At 48.4% G+C, this 18,290-nt stretch overlaps 1 protein-coding gene across 2 annotated transcripts in view; it reads right to left on the reverse strand.

Moving 5' to 3' along the window:
• Positions 1–18,290, reverse strand: part of Nol10 (nucleolar protein 10) — an 83,709-nt gene that overhangs the window by 52,669 nt on the left and 12,750 nt on the right. For both annotated transcript variants that reach the window (XM_052745837.1, XM_052745838.1), the window contains 5 exons: positions 18,185–18,245; positions 16,303–16,388; positions 10,449–10,527; positions 9,059–9,208; positions 5,042–5,108 (listed from right to left, as the gene is read on the reverse strand). In XM_052745837.1, the coding sequence (XP_052601797.1) occupies positions 5,042–5,108; positions 9,059–9,208; positions 10,449–10,527; positions 16,303–16,388; positions 18,185–18,245 (443 nt within the window). The remainder of the gene's footprint in view (positions 1–5,041; positions 5,109–9,058; positions 9,209–10,448; positions 10,528–16,302; positions 16,389–18,184; positions 18,246–18,290) is intronic.

An 18,290-nucleotide genomic window follows, 5' to 3' on the forward strand; every position in this document is an offset into this window, starting at 1 on the left:
GGCACTCAGCTCTACACAAGATCTGGAACATTTCCAGCTTCATGCATAAGGAGCACAATATGAGAAGAATAATGGGGACAAAGGTTCCTTCCTGCAGTCAGGACTCAAGGGAGCAAAGATCCCAGCATCAGAACGTTTGCATTGAACTTCACCGCTGACCACAGATCAAATGACTAAGGGAGCATTATACAGAGCTATCCCCAAAAGACCCACACGTCAAGGTGGAAGAGATGCTCAGTGGTTAAAAGCACTTGCTGCTCTTGCAGACAGCCAGGGTCAGTTCCTAGTGCCCACACGGTGGCTCACAACTCTCTGGACTCCCGTTCCAGAGGACCTGACACCCTCTTCTGACCACTCTCGGCACAAGCATGCACGTGGTACACAGACACATTTAAGCAGAACATTCACACAGAAAACATTTTCTTAAGATCCATATGTCAGAGTGCCACGATCATCTTAGGGAATTTAAAGAATGAACCACTAGGAAGTTAATTTAGTCTCCATGGCATCCCCATTGCAAGAAAGCAAAACCAGGCAGGAGGGCAGCTCTATCATTCAACAAAAGGTTCCCTAGAACCCCAGCAACCCAGAAATCCATCACTTGTAGGCATTTAGCTACTTCGTGTCAGGTATTAGATGGTTTAGTTGCCAGCAAGTACCCCCAAGTTTTCTGCAGCACCTCCAAGACGGCAAGATGTACTACAGCCAATCCTCTCATGACTACACATGAACTCAGCCAACATTTACCTGATCCTCTACAAGGTAATGTATGATCCTTGAAGCTTGTATGTGATCTCAGTGAGCATGGTGCCCTTTAAAATAAATATCACTAGCCCATACAATGTGGAACACGAAAACTTACTCAAAACAGATAAAATGAAAAGGTTTCTTACATTATCAAACAAACCATTAAATAGTCTAAATCCCACCAACAGATGCAGAACAACCCCGCCATCTCCGTGTAGCTACCGACCCGCCTTCCTCAGCTTGCTTTCTGTTTCTAACGTAATGTCAAACTAAAGAACAGCAGTGACTCGAAGAGCAGAATGGGGACCATGGGTTAACGCAGCCACTCCTTCTAACGGGCAGTCCCGGCTCTTTGGAGGTGACTGGAATTAGGGGCAGTGTTTCTACCCAATTTCTCAAAATGCTGCTGCTTATTGCTCCCAAGAGAAACTACACTGTTCAGAGGGAGAAGACATAAGCATCTGGAGTCAGACACTCTCCTCCAACGGGAGTGGTGACAGAGATCTGACAGAACAGTGCAAGAGCACGCGCGCACACACACACACACACACACACACACACTCACTCACTCACTCAGGAAAAGGCTCACCAAGGCTCAAGACACAAGTCCAGAAGCAGTGCTCTACAGCAGTGCTACTCAGGGTGCATTCTCTGGGCCACCTGTAACCTGCTACCAGGCTGGAGAAAGAGTACAGAAAATAAAAGAAATCTAAGAGCCCATAGGCAGCTTAACACAGCAGTGTCAAGAAAGGACAAGAGAAAACCACAGGACGGCGTTATCCCACGTGTGATGTTTTGCTAGTAATTCATCTTTTCTGTACTGTACAAAAGCGTCAATCTGCAAGGGGCCCGCAGGTTAAAATAAGCACAGAAAGGCAGGCAGGCCGGCTGGCTGGCCATGTTTGAAGCATGAAACACACAGCTTCAGTCACTCTGAATGGGTCAGGGCAGACATTCTAGGAAGAGGGATGGCAGGATGCATCTGCCTGATCAGCTTCTCACTGACACGGAAAGTGTAAGTTCACCGTGGGAGGCTCCGTGTGCAAACACCCCAGTGGCTGTTGGCCATGCCATGCGCTATTGGAGCATGCTGAGGGAGATGGAGAGCGACTTGGCATTTTCCACAGTCCAGGTGGTCTCCTGCAGCTCTGTGTGGCAGGTAAGAAAGCTGAGGGGCATCATGGGCATAACTAAGCCTGAAGCAGGTCTTCTCAAGTCCAAAGCCCGCCCACCTTCTTCCCTTTCTACCAATGGCTCTGAACCTCCGATCCTGCTTCATCTTCACATGGTTCCTGCATCATCGAAGTGTGCACACCAGGTCCCAGAGCTGTGCTGCCTGCCAGTGCCCTGACACACAGCACGGCTGCTCGATGCATGGAACCTGTACAAGGGGCTGCCCCAGTAGCCAGATAAAGAGCAGGAAATGAGCCAGGAAGGAAAAATCATGTCTCAATATTCTGAGCTGCCTTACAAACAGAAAAACATTACTAAACAAGTGTCATGACTAGGTTCTAATTGCTCCAAAAATGAGTATGTGAACATATAAAAAGGGGGTTTTGGCTTTTCTAAACTACGATTAAGCACCTAGAGATTAAGACCGCAGCACAGAGCAGAGGGAAGAGCAAGTATGTAACGCAAGCGCAGAACAGAGCCTCCGAGCACAGCAAGGAGCCCAGGCCAACGGGCCGAGGCCAGCACCTGCCTGCACCACGGTCTCGTGAAACAATTACTGGCCTGGCTAGTGTGCACCTATCCGCCTCTTCTGAGTCACCTGACAGAAAAAGCCATTCCTCGTCCAAACCACACACGGTAAAGGACATTCCCAAACACACCAACCCAACCTTATCCTTCAGCAGGATCCTGCTGGAGTGAGATCTGACATGCAGAGCCCGCAGTCTGGCTTAACGTTTGTCCATGATTATTATTTTTTTTCTTTCAAAAGACAGGATTTCTCTGTAGCCATGACTGTCCGAGAACTAGGTCTGTAGACCAGGCTGGCCTCAAACTCAGAGATTTGCCTGCCTCTGCCTCCCAAGTGCTGGGATTAAAGGTGTGTGCCACCATACCCAGCCTGTCCATGATCTTTAACCTAAACACACTTCATCACGCTAGCGGACCTCACTAAGTTCCATCAAGTTGGGGGACTTGACTGCTAAGCTCAATCAACCTTTCACTGTTACTTTAGGTCCAGAATGGGACAGAAAACAAGCTAAATGACACCAAGAGGGCAACACATATATCCAAGAGACAGACAGACGTTCTACCACAAGACTGGCTGGCCTTACCCAGTGAACGAGACGGGGACACGCACACACGGTCCGTGGGGCCGTATCCTCTGGAATGAAGGTCCCTTACCACTCTCTGCCACCCTTTCAGACTGTTCCTCCCTCACCTGCCGACCTTCCTCCTCCCCTCTCTTCCATCCTCTCTGAGCTTCCTCTGTGGCCCAGAATCCACATTAGGTCATTCAGTACGTCACTTAGGACCTCAGCACCTTTCCCTACGAGCCCCTCAACTCTGCAGAAGACCCTGCAGTTCTTACAGGTGGCATGCAAGTGACAAGCTCCTCCAGTGCCCACCTCCCCTCCCTAGCAGCATGTAACCAGAATCCATTTCAGAAGATTCCAACCAAGGCCATCCGTATACCAGCCAGGTCACTAACCCTGGTAGACTACCCAACTGTTAGGACCACTCATGGAGCAAGAAAGAAAGCAGAGAACTGGGTGTGATGTCACTGGCCTACAACCCAGTACCCAGAAGGCTGAGGCAGGAGAATGTGAGTTTGAGGCCAGGCTGGGCCACGTGGTGAGCTTCAGGAAAGCTGCTGGAACACACAGGGAGACTCTTTCTCAGTAACCCAACAGTACACAAACAAACAAGAAATAAATAAAGCCCAAAGCCAGACACAAAGAACAACAAACATGAGCCCGACTGCTCCGGTTAGAGTGAGTGACAGACAGATTGACACCTCTGCACTCAGACTGAAAACACCAGCGAGTCCGCTCTGTCCTCAGGCCCCAGCTGCAAGCAGACAGTCTCAGGTTCTACCTCAGGTCAGAAATGCCTGGCGTTTCACCACTGTACCGATCCTGTGAAGTTTCTCCATTTACTCTTCTCCCTGTTGCTCTCCCCAGATTGGCTCCTGCTATCTACAATCTCACATGTCCCCTGTGGTGATCATACCCACTTCCTCTTCTTCAATCATCAATGTGTATTTACCTGTCTAAGAACCTTCTCTCAGCACACCTGCTTACCTGCAGACCACATGCTGTGGTGCACCAGGAGGGTCCGGGTGCTGGCTGTGGTCAGCGCAGGGCCGGCTGCATGTGTTACACTATGGTGCACTGGGTGGGTCCGGGTGCTGGCCTGCGGCAAACAGCCACGACGCCTCTCCTGTCACTGCTTAATACTTAGATGTGAGAAACACAGGTGTGCTTGCTGCCTCGACTCAGAACACTACTTCCTAGGCACGCCAGCTCCAAGCCAGCCCACCGCCATCTGTGTGGACCCTCTGGTGACACTCAGGTCACTCCTGGGCTGCCAGCACCTGCAGCCACCTGTCCGTCCACTTCAGCCCTCCCACAACCCTCCTTGCTATCCTTCTGACGCTGTCTTTCATTGATCACCTCCCCACAAAGCCACTCTAACTCTGTTCAATGACCGCCCTCCACGGAAGCCCCTGAAAGCCTCCTCTGCCCCCCTCCCACGCCCTGCGGCTCTGCCTCATGACTCCTTGTAACACACTGGCACAGTACTGTCTCCACGTGCACGATGGGACATTTCAGGCTTCGCTGTGCATCCTGTCAGCAGAACTGTGCGTGCCTCTCCTTAGAGGACACAGCTAGAGACGGAGAGGGTTCATTCTCACAGACCCCACTCGAGATCTGTCCTGAACGTGTTACCGAATTTTGAAACCTATCATACAATTTGCTGAACAGTACATGATGCAGTAGATCCCAAACCTTTATAACCATCTGTATCACCAGGTGACTCCAGCCTCCTCCAAATCCCTAACCTCAATTTCCACATGCTATTACTAATCACATAAGAGAATACACCAAAATAGTACCTCACCTCCTGCCTACCTGCATTTTGTTAGCAGTTTCTACTAATAGCTAGGCGGGCTGAGCACTGAGTCATGAAGAGTGGCCCTTTCTGAATCATCCACACCACTTCCTGCTCTTTCTTCTTCCAAGTAAGTGAAAAACTCAAGAACTGTCCTGGCCGAGCCAATGTTATCTTCTTACGAAGCAAATGCAGTTTAAAACTACAACACAGGAACGTGAGGGCCTACCTGAGTTGGGATAGAGGCAAACGTCATTAAGGTCATGTTCTGGCTCCAATGAAGTAAATATTTTCCCCTAAAACAGTAAGCAAAAATGAATTACTAAGATCATCAAAGACAGCTTTTTAGCAATGGCACATAAAAAAATAAAAATGGAGACCCAATCTACCTAACGCTACACAAAAGAAATAACCTAATTGAGGCCGGGCGGTGGTGGCGCACGCCTTTAATCCCAGCACTCGGGAGGCAGAGCCAGGCGGATCTCTGTGAGTTCGAGGCCAGCCTGGTCTCCAAAGCGAGTTCCAGGAAAGGCGCAAAGCTACACAGAGAAACCCTGTCTCAAAAAACCAAAAAAAAAAAAAAAAAAAAAGAAATAACCTAATTGAAAGAATTTATACTTTAAAATCTTATTTGTTTTATTAACCTATCAAATATTCTCATTTTAGAAATAAAACTGCAGTAGAAAGTTGCCCTGTTCAAAACAAAACAGAAGACTCCAAGTCTCAGAGATGCTGGTACACAGTAGAGGATGGCAGTGGAAGATGAGCTGTGCAGCAGTATCACACAAACCCAAAGGGCAGCGAAGTACCAGACACCGTGAAGGCCGAGATGCCCGACTTTCAATGTGAGGAGCAGTCTACTGTGCTGCTGAAATGAGGAGAAGAAAGGCCCAGGAGGGGGCAGGGGTGGAGGAAGACCAGGAGAAAGATAAACAAGGAAAGCAGGTCACGCAGAGCTGGGTAGTCTGTGAGTCAAGAGGAAGTGTTCAGTCTTAAGAAACAAGAAGTGCCAAAATGGAATTGATGGCTGTAATTACGGTGTGATGTCCTCAAGAGGGGCGCTGACAAGCTCTGCCAGCTCTTGCAGCCGTAAGTCATGACCAGAAGACTGACACCAGCATGTGGTACTGCCAGAAGAGGGTGGAGACGGAGCCCAGGCAGGACGGTTATTTCACGGTTCAGGAAAAACAGTAGCCAAGTTTTTGTTCATCAGAGCGGTGAAACTCGCCCGGCTATCTCCCACTCAAGTGGGAAGGAGCAGGCAAGGAAAAGGAAAGAGAACAAAGCTCTGATGGCCTGAGCGACAGACACATGGAGCACACAGAACAACAGGTCACGAACCCGGGAGCACAGGAACGCAGGAATAAGGGGTCTGGAAGGACACAGCCAAACTGAATGGTCGCCAGCTTATGGAGGGCGAAGCCAGGGCAAGGGAACACCTTCTTTACAGTATCTTGGGAGTTTTCAGAAATAAGAGCCAGCTGTGGTGGCACACAACTATAATCCCAGCATTTGGAGAGTAGAGGGAGGAGGGTGAGTTCGAGGCTGGCCTGGGCTACATTGTGAGTTCCAGGGAAGCCTTATCTACATAGCGAGACTATCTCTACATAAATAAAATGTATGCACTTATACAATTAAAAACAATCAGCAAGACTTTTTAATTTTATTATGATGATTATTATGTGATTCGAGTCTAAGCTGCATAGTCTAAGCTGGCCTCCAACTCTTGGTCCTCCTGCCTCAGTCAGCCTCTTAAGTGTTGAAGTTATAGGCAAGCACACCCTATCCAGTTAAACAGAGTTTTTCCATCAGTTAAGACTGCCAGAAAAATTATTCATCTAAGATATGTCAACTCCCCCAAGAGTCCTCAAACCCTCCAAACCCAAAGTCTACAAAGCAGGAAGCATGGTCAAGGCCCCTGCAAGAATCAGGGTAATGTTTCTAAGAATTCAGAAATGCTGTAAGCTGGTCCTCTTCTCGTAAGCTAAACAGTCAATGGAAAGAACACACCTCAAGGAGGGCAACGAACACCAAGACAGCCAGAAGAATAAAGAAAGTAAGGTCACCACTTGTGGAGATAAAAATGCAAAGCTTGAAAGTAAGATCTTGAGAACTTATTTTTATTGAATGTATGACTATGCACCATGTGCATGCAGTGCCTGGGGAGTCCAGCAGAGGGCATGTGACCCTCTGGGACTAGAGTTACAGAAAGCTGTGGGCTGTCATGTGGGTGCTGGGAATTGAACCTGGGTCCTCTAGAAGAGCAGCCAGTGCTCTTAACTACCGAGCCATCTCTCTAGCTCTAAAATGCAAAATTAAAACCCCCCAAGTACTGGCTGGAAAAGCCAGAGTGATGGTGGCTGGACTGTGGGGAGCTGCTCATAGCCGGAGAACCCAGCACCTGCCCTGGATAGTGAGTGCAGAATAGGCCCTTCCAGTTTCTGAGGATGACCTTGAATTTCTAATCCTGGGCCTCCTGCCATCTCAGGATCGTCTTCTGTTTTTAAATGGACACTTTTTAGACTGCAGAGTTAGTGTATATATTGAAAACAGAATTTTTAGAGTCTATGGGGTTGGAGAGATGGCTCAGCAGTGAAGAGCACTCACAGCCCTTCCAAAGGACTTGAGCTCGGCTCCCAGCACCCTAGTCAGGGAGCTGGCAAATGCCTGCAATTCCTCTCCATGGAAGGCACCTGAGCAATGCGGCAGGAACACACGTGCATAAACTTCAACATATTTATTTTTAATGTTTAAAAAGAGAGTAACAGAGGCAACTGCTGCTGACTTTGTTTTATTGATGTAAAATGGTTTTGAGACAGAGTCTCACTCCAGCCCAGGCTGGCCTTGAACTTGATTTTCCTGCCTCACCTCCTAAGTACTGAGAAGATAGCCATGAGCCATCCAACCCAGCTAATACTTAGGTTTAAAAATGAAAAACATGAGCCTAGGCATGGTGGAGCACACCTACAATCATGTGCTCTGGAGGCCCAGCATACTAGATAGGCCGGGAGTTAAAGGTCACCCTTTGATGATATCCTGAGTTATATAAGACCCTGCCTTTAAAAAAAAAAAAACAACAAAACTTTTAAATAAATGAGAAAAAAAAAGGAAGGTAGATTAAAATCAGCAATACAGAATTGTGTTACTTTTAACACTTGGGAGTTGAGGGGAAAAAAACCAAAATTATCTTTTTTTTTTTTTGAGACAGGGTTTCTCTGTGTAGCCCTAGCTGTCCTGGAACTCGCTCTGTAGACCAGGCTGGCCTTGAACTCACAGAGATCCTCCTGCCTCTCCCTCCCAAGTGCTGAGATTAAAGGTGTGCACCACCAACGCCCGGCATCCAAATATTCTTAGGAAAACACTATTTACTTCCCAAAACTTTCTCTTGAAATAAAAAGTAAAAAGAACACTGAGGATGTAACTCAGTGGTACAGTGCTTGCCAAGCACGTGCAAGGCCTGGGCTCAATCCTAGTACCACCACCAAAGACAGACAGACAGACATATGAAATTACTGTACAGGTACCATCTCTAACCCTACTTAGTGGAGGTATGACCCTGGGCCACACAGCGACACTATCGTGGAAAGACAGCCAGCAGCCCTGAGACTCTGCCGGGATGGCGAGTGAGCCTCTAGCTCTCGGGATGGAGTTGGCAAAATGGCTGGGCAGGTCAAAGCGTTTGCTGTGCCGCCCTGAGGACCTTCGTGATTCTATGAGGAACCCACGGTGGAAGGACTAACACCCAAGCTACCCTCCGATCCCCAAGGGCTCTACAGCACACCCGCACCCTCACAGACCACAGGAAAATAAGAGGCTGGCTCTTCAGGGGCAGACTCTCTTTCACGGCAATTTTTCTCCTCTAATGTACTTCTAACATGCAAGCCAGGGTCTGGCAAGACAGCTGGGGGCAGAGACCCTCGCCGCCACGCCTGATGCCCTGAGTTCAGTCCTCAGGTGCCCTGACTTCCTCACGCATGGGACAGCACAGTGCACTTAACCAAATGAGAAGAACACTGCCAGCCAGGGCCAGCCAAGTGGGACGCTCCTTCCCTGCAGACAGGCTCCTGTCAGCTCTCCGCAAACACAGATGCACTCTGTCCTACAGGGCGGGGCCTCTGCTTCCCAGATGGCCACTCGGCACCCCCTTCTCAAGGACCCACACAAGCCTCCAAACCACAGCTGAACGAACAGAAGCACCGGGAAGAGGCAAGGAAAACGGGAAGCAATCTCCGCAGAAAGTACGTACGGAGTTCTTGTTCCACATTTTGACAATTCTGGAGTCTGCAGACAAGACCAGATCTAGCGAGTCCTGGAAATGAACTGACTTAATGGGCAGCCCGTACTGGTGATCCTTGACTAGCAACGGCTTGTCCGAGCGGAGATCGTACAGCAATACCTAGAAGAGAACAGATCACCCTAGTCAGACAAGCCACTTTCAAAACAGCACACTGAAAAGTAGGAACTCCGGGAGCTGGGGAGGCGGCTCAGCTAACAGAGTGTTAACTAAGGAGCACAAAGCCCCAAGTTCATTCCCCAGCATGGCAAAAACCAGGCATGGGGGCACATGCCAGTGACCTCAGCACCGAGGATACTGAGGCAAGAGAATCAGGAATTCACGGTCATTCTTGGCTACTTATGGAGTGTGAAGCCAACCTGAGCTACAGGAGGCGGTCTCAAAATAAATCAATTAAAAAACCACAAACCTGGAATAATGACTGCTGCACATTCCATACCCTTCTGTGAACACAACACACACATTCACTCAGAGCCTAACAGGAAAGTCAGCCCTTAGAATACAGTTTTATGACGTCAAGCCCAGGAGCAGTTTTTAGGTATACTGATTTGACAATTACTGATCTACATAGGAAAGGAACAGAGGTTTGTAAGGATATCTGTAGGATGGCCCAGGACGCAGCAGGTGCAGCTGTGACAGGCGACAGGACAGAGAATGTGCCCGGTGCATGCCTCAGCAGGAAAGGGCCTGGCAGGTCCAAGACAGATTTCCATCGTTAGAGGCAGGGGAGCCCAGAAGCTGGGTTTCCCCATCTTAGGTGACAGGTCCCCTCTAGGCCTGATGAGATGCAGTAAATCTATTACAGGTTATCTCTGATTTCTTTGGGGTCAGTCAACTTACAAGAGTGTGGAAGGAAGGAAAGGCATACATTTCAGACTGGAAAGACAAGGCAAGTTCTGTGGACACTGTAGGATGAAGAATTACGTGGGGAAAAAACACACCTTGAGTTGGTGTGGTGGTGCACGCCTTTAATATCAGCACTGGGGAAGCAGAGGCAGTTGGATCTCTGTGAGTTCGAGGCCAGCCTGGTCTACAAAGTGAGTTCCAGGACAGTCAGGGCTGTTACACAGAGAAACATCTTGGAAAAAAAAATCACACACACACACACACACACACACACACAAAAAAAAAAAAAAAAACGTCTGAAGACTAACCCACTTCAACTCCAATTCCAAAGGACCTAGACAAATCTCCCCAGGTGCTAGAAGAATCTAGCATTCTGGAACATTCATTCTACTTGGCCAAAAGAGAACAGTCTCACTTCCTGTCCCAAGTATGTGTCTCCCAATACATATCCAAAATACTGGCTTACATGTGAAGTTTCTACCCTGGACGTATTTACCTGCCCTGTGGATGTTCCAACTGCCATGGTCAAGGCGCCATTAAACTTCAATGCAGAGATGGTGGGCAAGCTGTTTATCCTGAAAGACAAATGTTCTCTGTGACTGTGGACCAAACCTTTGACTAAATAACAGGCTCATCATTCGTCTTCACTTCAAATCTGATGAGGAAAATCCTATTCCCAGCTATCTGTTTACAGTCTAACTGCATCCAAACTTTCATAGTAAAAAGACATTTCACAAACAAATGTAACCCTAACCCACCGTTACCTTCCTTTCTGTTCAGACAATGGAAGCCTGTTTTCAGAAATGTGTCTGTGTCCATGTTATCAGTTATCTTCCTCTAGTACAATCCACTGTATTTTTTTTTTTTTTTTTTTTTGGTTTTCCGAGACAGGGTTTCTCTGTGCAGTTTTGGTGCCTGTCCTGGAACTCACTCTGTAGACCAGGCTGGCCTCGAACTCACAGAGATCCGCCTGGCTCTGCCTCCCGGGTGCTGGGATTAAAGGCGTGCGCCACCACTGTACTTTTGAAGTAGGATACTCAGTAATTCTGGAGCTTGCTAGTCAGGAACCTCCAGGATCTTCCCATCTCTACTTCTCCGGCTCTGGGATCACGTGTGTGCTGCTGTGACTGGCTGACAGGGATGCTGGGATCTGAACTAAGTCGTGCCTTGTACAGCTAGCAAGCATTTCACTGAATAAGCCATCTCCCCAGCCCCAAACAGCCCCATCTTTACTCAGAGAAACAATTTATCTTGGGACATGGGTAGGCTTACTTCTGATGTAAAATCAACTTCACCGAGGCAGGAGAGAGGGCTTAGTGGTTAAGAACACGTACTGCTCTTGCAGAGGACACAAGTTCAAGTCCCGGCTCCCATGTCAGGTACCTCACAACCACCTGTAACTCCAGCTCCAGGGGACCTGACACCTTGGACCTCTGCAGGCACCTGCACTCATGGGCATACACACACAGATATCCATAATTAAAACTGTTTCAAAAACGAAACAGGTCAATTTCATCCATCTGAAATAAAGATCAACACCCAAATGAAGGCCCTGGGACCTCTAACGCACTGAAGGTAGAACGGGGCAGGGCCACAGTCCTCACGCTCCAGCACTAAAGATGGAGGCGGACAACCAGACATTAGGTCAGCAGTGGACAGGGGCTGGCTGTGCTGAGCACGCCTGGAACCCCAGCCCTCAGGAGGCTGAGTGAGGGCCACACAGTGAGATCACACCTCACCCAAACAAGAGGACAACAGCTCTGCTCTCAGTCCTTAGGACTCCAGGCCAGGCTGATAGCCAGAGCATCAGCAAGCCTCTCCTGCCACCTAAAGACCCAGCCTGGAGCTGCTCTGAGCAGCAGCTGGAAAGGAGGCCTCTGGGCTACAAAAATTCCGTCACTCCTCTTCCAGATGAACTTTAGAATAATTTTTCATACGGAAGGAAGTATTTTCCTACTTCACCAAGGTTTATTTTATAACGCAACTTTATCACTTTCTTCAGGTAATGAATCCTTCAGTAATTGTAGAGTTCATGTTATGAGAACTTGGTCTACTGCCTCCTCCTACTAGGGTATTGCTAATCAATACCAAAGTCACTGACTTATGCACATTTATTTCCTAATCAAATTATGTAACTGCCATATTAGTTCTTCCTGGTTTTTTGGTAAGTCTGCAGACTTCCTCAGGCGGACAAGACAGATGTCAATCATGCATAGAAAAGAACAGCAGCCTCCCACTCTGTCCAGTGATATCGACTTCACCTTCTGCAGTTTAATAACAGAAATGACAGGCCGCAGGGTTGCAGGAAAAACATAAAGCTAAACATAAAAGGTAAAATACAGAGGCTGGAGAGATGGCTCAGGGGTTAAGAACACCAGCTGCTCTTCTGGAGGACCCAGATAGTGGTGCCAGTTTCAGAGGACCCAATACCCTCTTCTGGCCTTCATGTGCAGGAACAGACACACACACATAATTAAAAACAAATAAATCTTTATAAAAATGATAAATTACAATAAGATCATTTGAAACTTAATCAGCAGAAAAAAAACAGCCAACTATTTTGAACATTTTGGTATACCTCTGGGTGTTTTCTCATGACTATACCCACATGAGGCTATTGTCCTGTTTATAGAAAGGTCACAAAACTGTAATAAAACACTGTGACAACTGTAGGTTTTTCTTTCCCACGGAAAGGTGTATTCACATACCCTTCCCTCCATGAACATGCTTCTGAAACAGTTCTCAAAAGCTGAACACTGAGCATGCCACTGATGGAGTTTTCTTCTACAGAGCACATCAAAGTAAAGTACCCAACGAAAACATCACTTCCTGTATATAGAGGACTCACCAAGTCTCTGGCAAATATAAACTGCTCTACCACCGGGGAGGAAGAGCATTAGGAGTTCCAGGCCATTCTTAGCTACCCAGTGAGCTTGAGGCCAGCCTGAAGCTACAAGGGAGCTTATCTCAAAAAACAAACATGTTTTAATATAAAAAGAGAAAATAAATAGCCAGGCATGATGTGGAACACCTTTAATCCCAGAACTCAGGAGGCAGAGGTAGGCGGATCTCTGTGAGTTCGAGGCCAGCCTGGTCTACAGAGTGAGTTCCAGGACAGCTAGGGCAGAAAACTCGCCTCGAAAACCAACCAAACAACAACTCAAACAACCCAAATTATGATCTGCTAAGCAGTTAGGTAGCTTTATTTAACTGCCATCCTCTGCTCTTTCTAAACAATAAACTGGGTGTGGTGTTGTGTGTATACTGTGTACCAGAAACTGACTCAGGGGACTCTCTTAAGCCCAGGAATACAGCCAGCACGCACGAGTGAGAATCTAGCTCACAGAACAAACAGAATAGAGAGAAGGCTCAGTGGGGCCAAGCATGGGGCGGGCACCTACTTCCAAGCCTGGCAACTGGACCCACGGGTGGAGGGAGAGACGACTTCTGACCTCCACATACATGAAGCAGCATGTGTGTGCCCCACGCACGAAAAACAAACAACTAAATGTAATAAAACTGAAAAGAAAGAAGACGAGAAGAATGATGAGACGTGCTAGGGAGGAGTGTAAGCTGAGTACCGGGAGACAGTGTCCCCTCAATAGGTCGGTAGACGCTTACATTTATACTAGGCTTTCTGTAGGACAATCTCTGTAGGACAACTGAGCATGGATCTAAGCCCTTGGACACACAGGGTTCTAGGCCAGGCAGGGCTAGAGTAAGACTACGTCTCACAAAAAAACAAAACAGAAAAAAGGGAGGGAGGCAGGCGGGCAGGCAGCCGGGCAGGCGGGCAAACAAACCCAGGACAGAGTGAACAGAGCACACATCTCAACTGTAATTCAAAGACAAACCAACGCCTAGAGGGGAGGGAAAATGAACCTCTCTACTGCCTTCAGAACCTGTACCATATCTGATTTTCTTCCTTTCTGCAGATACTCGTTTTTCTGACTCGGGCACTGGAGATCTGGCTCGGGAAAAAGCGGACCCGCTCTGCAGAGGACTAGAATCCGGTCCCAGCACCCACTGGGCAGCTCACAACTGCCTGCAGCTCAAGCTCTCGAGGGTGCAGTGCTCTCCTCTGGCTCTTCAGGAACCTGCACTAGTGTACACACACACACACACACACACACACACACACACACACGCCTAATCTTCAACAACAAACCTTACTATGCATTTCTGCATTAGTTTACTCTATGTGGGAGTGAACTACCTGGCTTAAAATTGCTTAATATTCTCTACACCATGTCATGATTAATGAAGCTGATGACCACTTAACTGTTTCTACTGTCACTCTAAATGTAATAGTTAAAGCAGACACACAAATCAAAGTATTCTTAACACACAGAGTAAGATGTGTCTACGTAGAAGGACGTATCTCTCTGTTTCTGCTCTCCCTGTTCATTTTCCCTTGGATTGCTTGTTACTGTGGTACTGAGAACTGAACCTGCAGCCCCGCACACTCCACAGCGCTCTCCCACTGAGAACTGAACCTGCAGCCCAGCACACTCCACAGCGCTCTCCCACTGAGAACTGAACCTGCAGCCCAGCACACTCCACAGCGCTCTCCCACTGAGAACTGAACCTGCAGCCCAGCACACTCCACAGCGCTCTCCCACTGAGAACTGAACCTGCAGCCCCGCACACTCCACAGCGCTCTCCCACTGAGAACTGAACCTGCAGCCCAGCACACTCCACAGCGCTCTCCCACTGAGAACTGAACCTGCAGCCCCGCACACTCCACAGCGCTCTCCCACTGAGAACTGAACCTGCAGCCCAGCACACTCCACAGCGCTCTCCCACTGAGAACTGAACCTGCAGCCCCGCACACTCCACAGCGCTCTCCCACTGAGAACTGAACCTGCAGCCCAGCACACTCCACAGCGCTCTCCCACTGAGAACTGAACCTGCAGCCCCGCACACTCCACAGCGCTCTCCCACTGAGAACTGAACCTGCAGCCCAGCACACTCCACAGCGCTCTCCCACTGAGAACTGAACCTGCAGCCCCGCACACTCCACAGCGCTCTCCCACTGAGAACTGAACCTGCAGCCCAGCACACTCCACAGCGCTCTCCCACTGAGAACTGAACCTGCAGCCCGGCACACTCCACAGCGCTCTCCCACTGAGAACTGAACCTGCAGCCCGGCACACTCCACAGCGCTCTCCCACTGAGAACTGAACCTGCAGCCCCGCACACTCCACAGCGCTCTCCCACTGAGAACTGAACCTGCAGCCCGGCACACTCCACAGCGCTCTCCCACTGAGAACTGAACCTGCAGCCCGGCACACTCCACAGCGCTCTCCCACTGAGAACTGAACCTGCAGCCCGGCACACTCCACAGCGCTCTCCCACTGAGAACTGAACCTGCAGCCCCGCACACTCCACAGCGCTCTCCCACTGAGAACTGAACCTGCAGCCCAGCACACTCCACAGCGCTCTCCCACTGAGAACTGAACCTGCAGCCCCGTACACTCCACAGCGCTCTCCCACTGAGCTGCATCAGCTGACTAAGATGCTCCATATAAGCAGATTTTTCCAAGGAATCAGGAATTCCCACCCTGGAGGTGGGAACCCTTTGCCGTAATTGGAAGGGTGCTTACTGTTGCCGCAGCCTGTGACCATCAGACACTTCACCCTCCCACACGCACATCAACAGAGGGTGTCAATCTCTCTGCAGTAGCTGAGGATGGGGGGGAGCAGAGGACGTGAATACAGGAGTCCAGAGGAAGGCACTTCTGAACTGATTCAGCGGGTAAGCCCAGGGCAAGGATCTGCCTGAGGAGGACCTGCCTTCATATCCCACAGCAAACACCTGGGCAGGGGTGCCAGCCTGTGAAGGCAGCTCACACCGGTGAGTTTGGGGACACACACACAGATGCTTGCCTCTTACTTAATTCAATCCACTACTCGGGTCACAGGGTTTCTCTCCCTCGAGTATGTACCACTCTCTCAATGTTTCAAGTGTAGGAATTCGACCAACAGGAAGAAAAAACCATCATCCCTTGCTCCCCTCCACAGAGCATTCCAAGCACACCTGTCAGCCCGCTAACTCACCGCTAACTGAAGTAACAGGTCCCAGCCGATCAGTGACCCTGCAGAACTGAAATACCAGTTCTTACAGCGGACCTGGCAAATCCCACAGCAGCTGAAGAAGCACGCCGCGCGCTCTGGGCAGTCCTGGAGGGAGGCCATCTCCCCGGCCTGCCCCCAGCATCACAGGAAAGAACTGTTACAACCATCGCAGACACCAGTGTCAGGTGTGAGCCAGAAGGACTTCATCTGCTAGCAGTTCACAACACGCTGTCACGCTGACCTAAATCCGAAGGCAACTGATTGCTACTTACTCTGAGTCTGCTGTGACACTATTTAATGCACAGTCCAACACGCCGACTCTCTTTCTCACTCTTGGATCCCAGCATTCCACTCGACCCTGAACAAAGGAAAATCCAATCTTAAGTAAAAGCAACTACTAGAAAAATTTCAAACATGTACCAAAAATAAGATTTATTACCACTAATTTCATGAAGAATCACAGCTTAGCTTAGAACCTATAATCCTGGCACTGTCATGTTTCACCGCAAGGTGATTTACTTTCATAATTAAGGAAACTAGTAATGAAAAAGTTCCAACTATACACATAAACCTTGGATTGGCATCTACAGAAAGAAGGAGCAATAAAGACATTTATACTTTATATAAATCAATGCTAAACTTCTTAGTAATACTAAAAGTACTGATTTTATGAGAAAGGTCTTTATGGTTTTGTGTTAGTTTGTTTGGGTAAGGACCTTGCTCTGTTGTCCAGGCTAGCCTCCACTTCCTGGGCTCACGTGATCTTCCTGTGTCCGCCTCCTGAGTAGCTAAGACTGGGGACAGGTATTTGCTTTAATCTGTACTACTTTTTACTTTTTTTGGCTTTTTGAGATGAGGACTTACACAGTCAAGATTAGCCTGGGGTACTCACTGTGTAGCCAAGGCTGGCCTTCAACTTCTGACTCTCCAACACCATCCGGCAAGTGCTGAGGGTATGATCTACCATTCTCAGCTTGAGTCATTTTTTTAAAATGTATCTATTCTTATGTTATGTGCATTGGTGCTTTGCCTACATGTATGTGAGGGTGCTGGAATCCCTGGAACTGGAGTTACAGACAGTTGTAAACCACCATGTGGATGCTGGGAAATGAACCTGGGTCCCCTGGAAGAGCAGCCAGTGCTCTTAACCTCTGAGTCATCTCTTCAGCCCCTTGAATCCTTATTTTTTTTTAAGAATTATACATTTAGGCATGAAATGTCATAATATCCATGACTTACTTTCAAACGGCTCAGAAAATATTCTTTAAATAAATGAACATTTTTATTTAAAAAAAAAGGGGGGGTGTATAGAATGCAATCACTGAACTATGTTTTCAACATTTCTTTTCTCATTTTTTTTAAATTTTGTTTTTCAAGACAAGGTTTCTCTGTGTAGCCCTGGCTGGCTGACCAGACGGGCCTCGAACTCAGAGAAATCCACCTGCCTCTGTCTCCTGAGTGCTGGGATTAAAGGCGTTTGCCACCCTGTCCAGCTGTTTCCAACATTTGTAAAGGTGTAAATTTTTCAGAAATTAAATGCTGGGGCTTGATTAATTCATTGGCTTGATTACTTGACTGGCTCACTGGTTTAGGCAGTCTAGGGACCAAGCCTAGGCCTCCATGCCAGGCAGGTCTCTAGTTTCAATTACGACATATGCATGTCTGTGTATAGGTATGAGCCTGTGGGTACACATGCCCAGAGAGGCCAGCAGATAGTGTCGGATTCCCGCAGAATTTGAGGCACAGGCAGTATGGGCTGCCCTACCCGGGAGGTGAAAAACACATTTGAGTCCTCTACCAGAGCAAGACTCACTTGTAACTGCTGAGCCATCTCTCCGGCTCCCAGAAAATCGCTTGTGAATGAAGACAGAGCTGCAGGCCCGTCAAAATGGCTCAGCGGGTAAGGAGCTCGCTGCAAGACTGACAACCTGAGTTCAACCCCAGGGCTCATGGAAGAAGGAATCAACTCCAGTAAGCTGCCTTTTTATCTCTACACAGCACTGTAGCAAGCATGCACATATTCACACACACACACACACACACACACACACACACACACACACACACACACTAAATGTACAAAGAAGTTTTTAAAAAATGGACCTGCAAACAAACAAAAACACATTTACGAAAGTGAAGTGAACACGTGCTAACCTCTATCGTTCCCGTGGCGAACAAGCCATGCACCGCATTTATGTCGCAAACATTGTTCTCCCTAAGAGAGGAAAACAAACACAGGACAGGAGTGTTAGGGAGCGTC

Source organism: Peromyscus californicus, unplaced genomic scaffold (assembly GCF_007827085.1).
Source record: "Peromyscus californicus insignis strain IS unplaced genomic scaffold, ASM782708v3 Scaffold_1__1_contigs__length_55948999, whole genome shotgun sequence".
Lineage (NCBI taxonomy): Eukaryota > Metazoa > Chordata > Mammalia > Rodentia > Cricetidae > Peromyscus > Peromyscus californicus.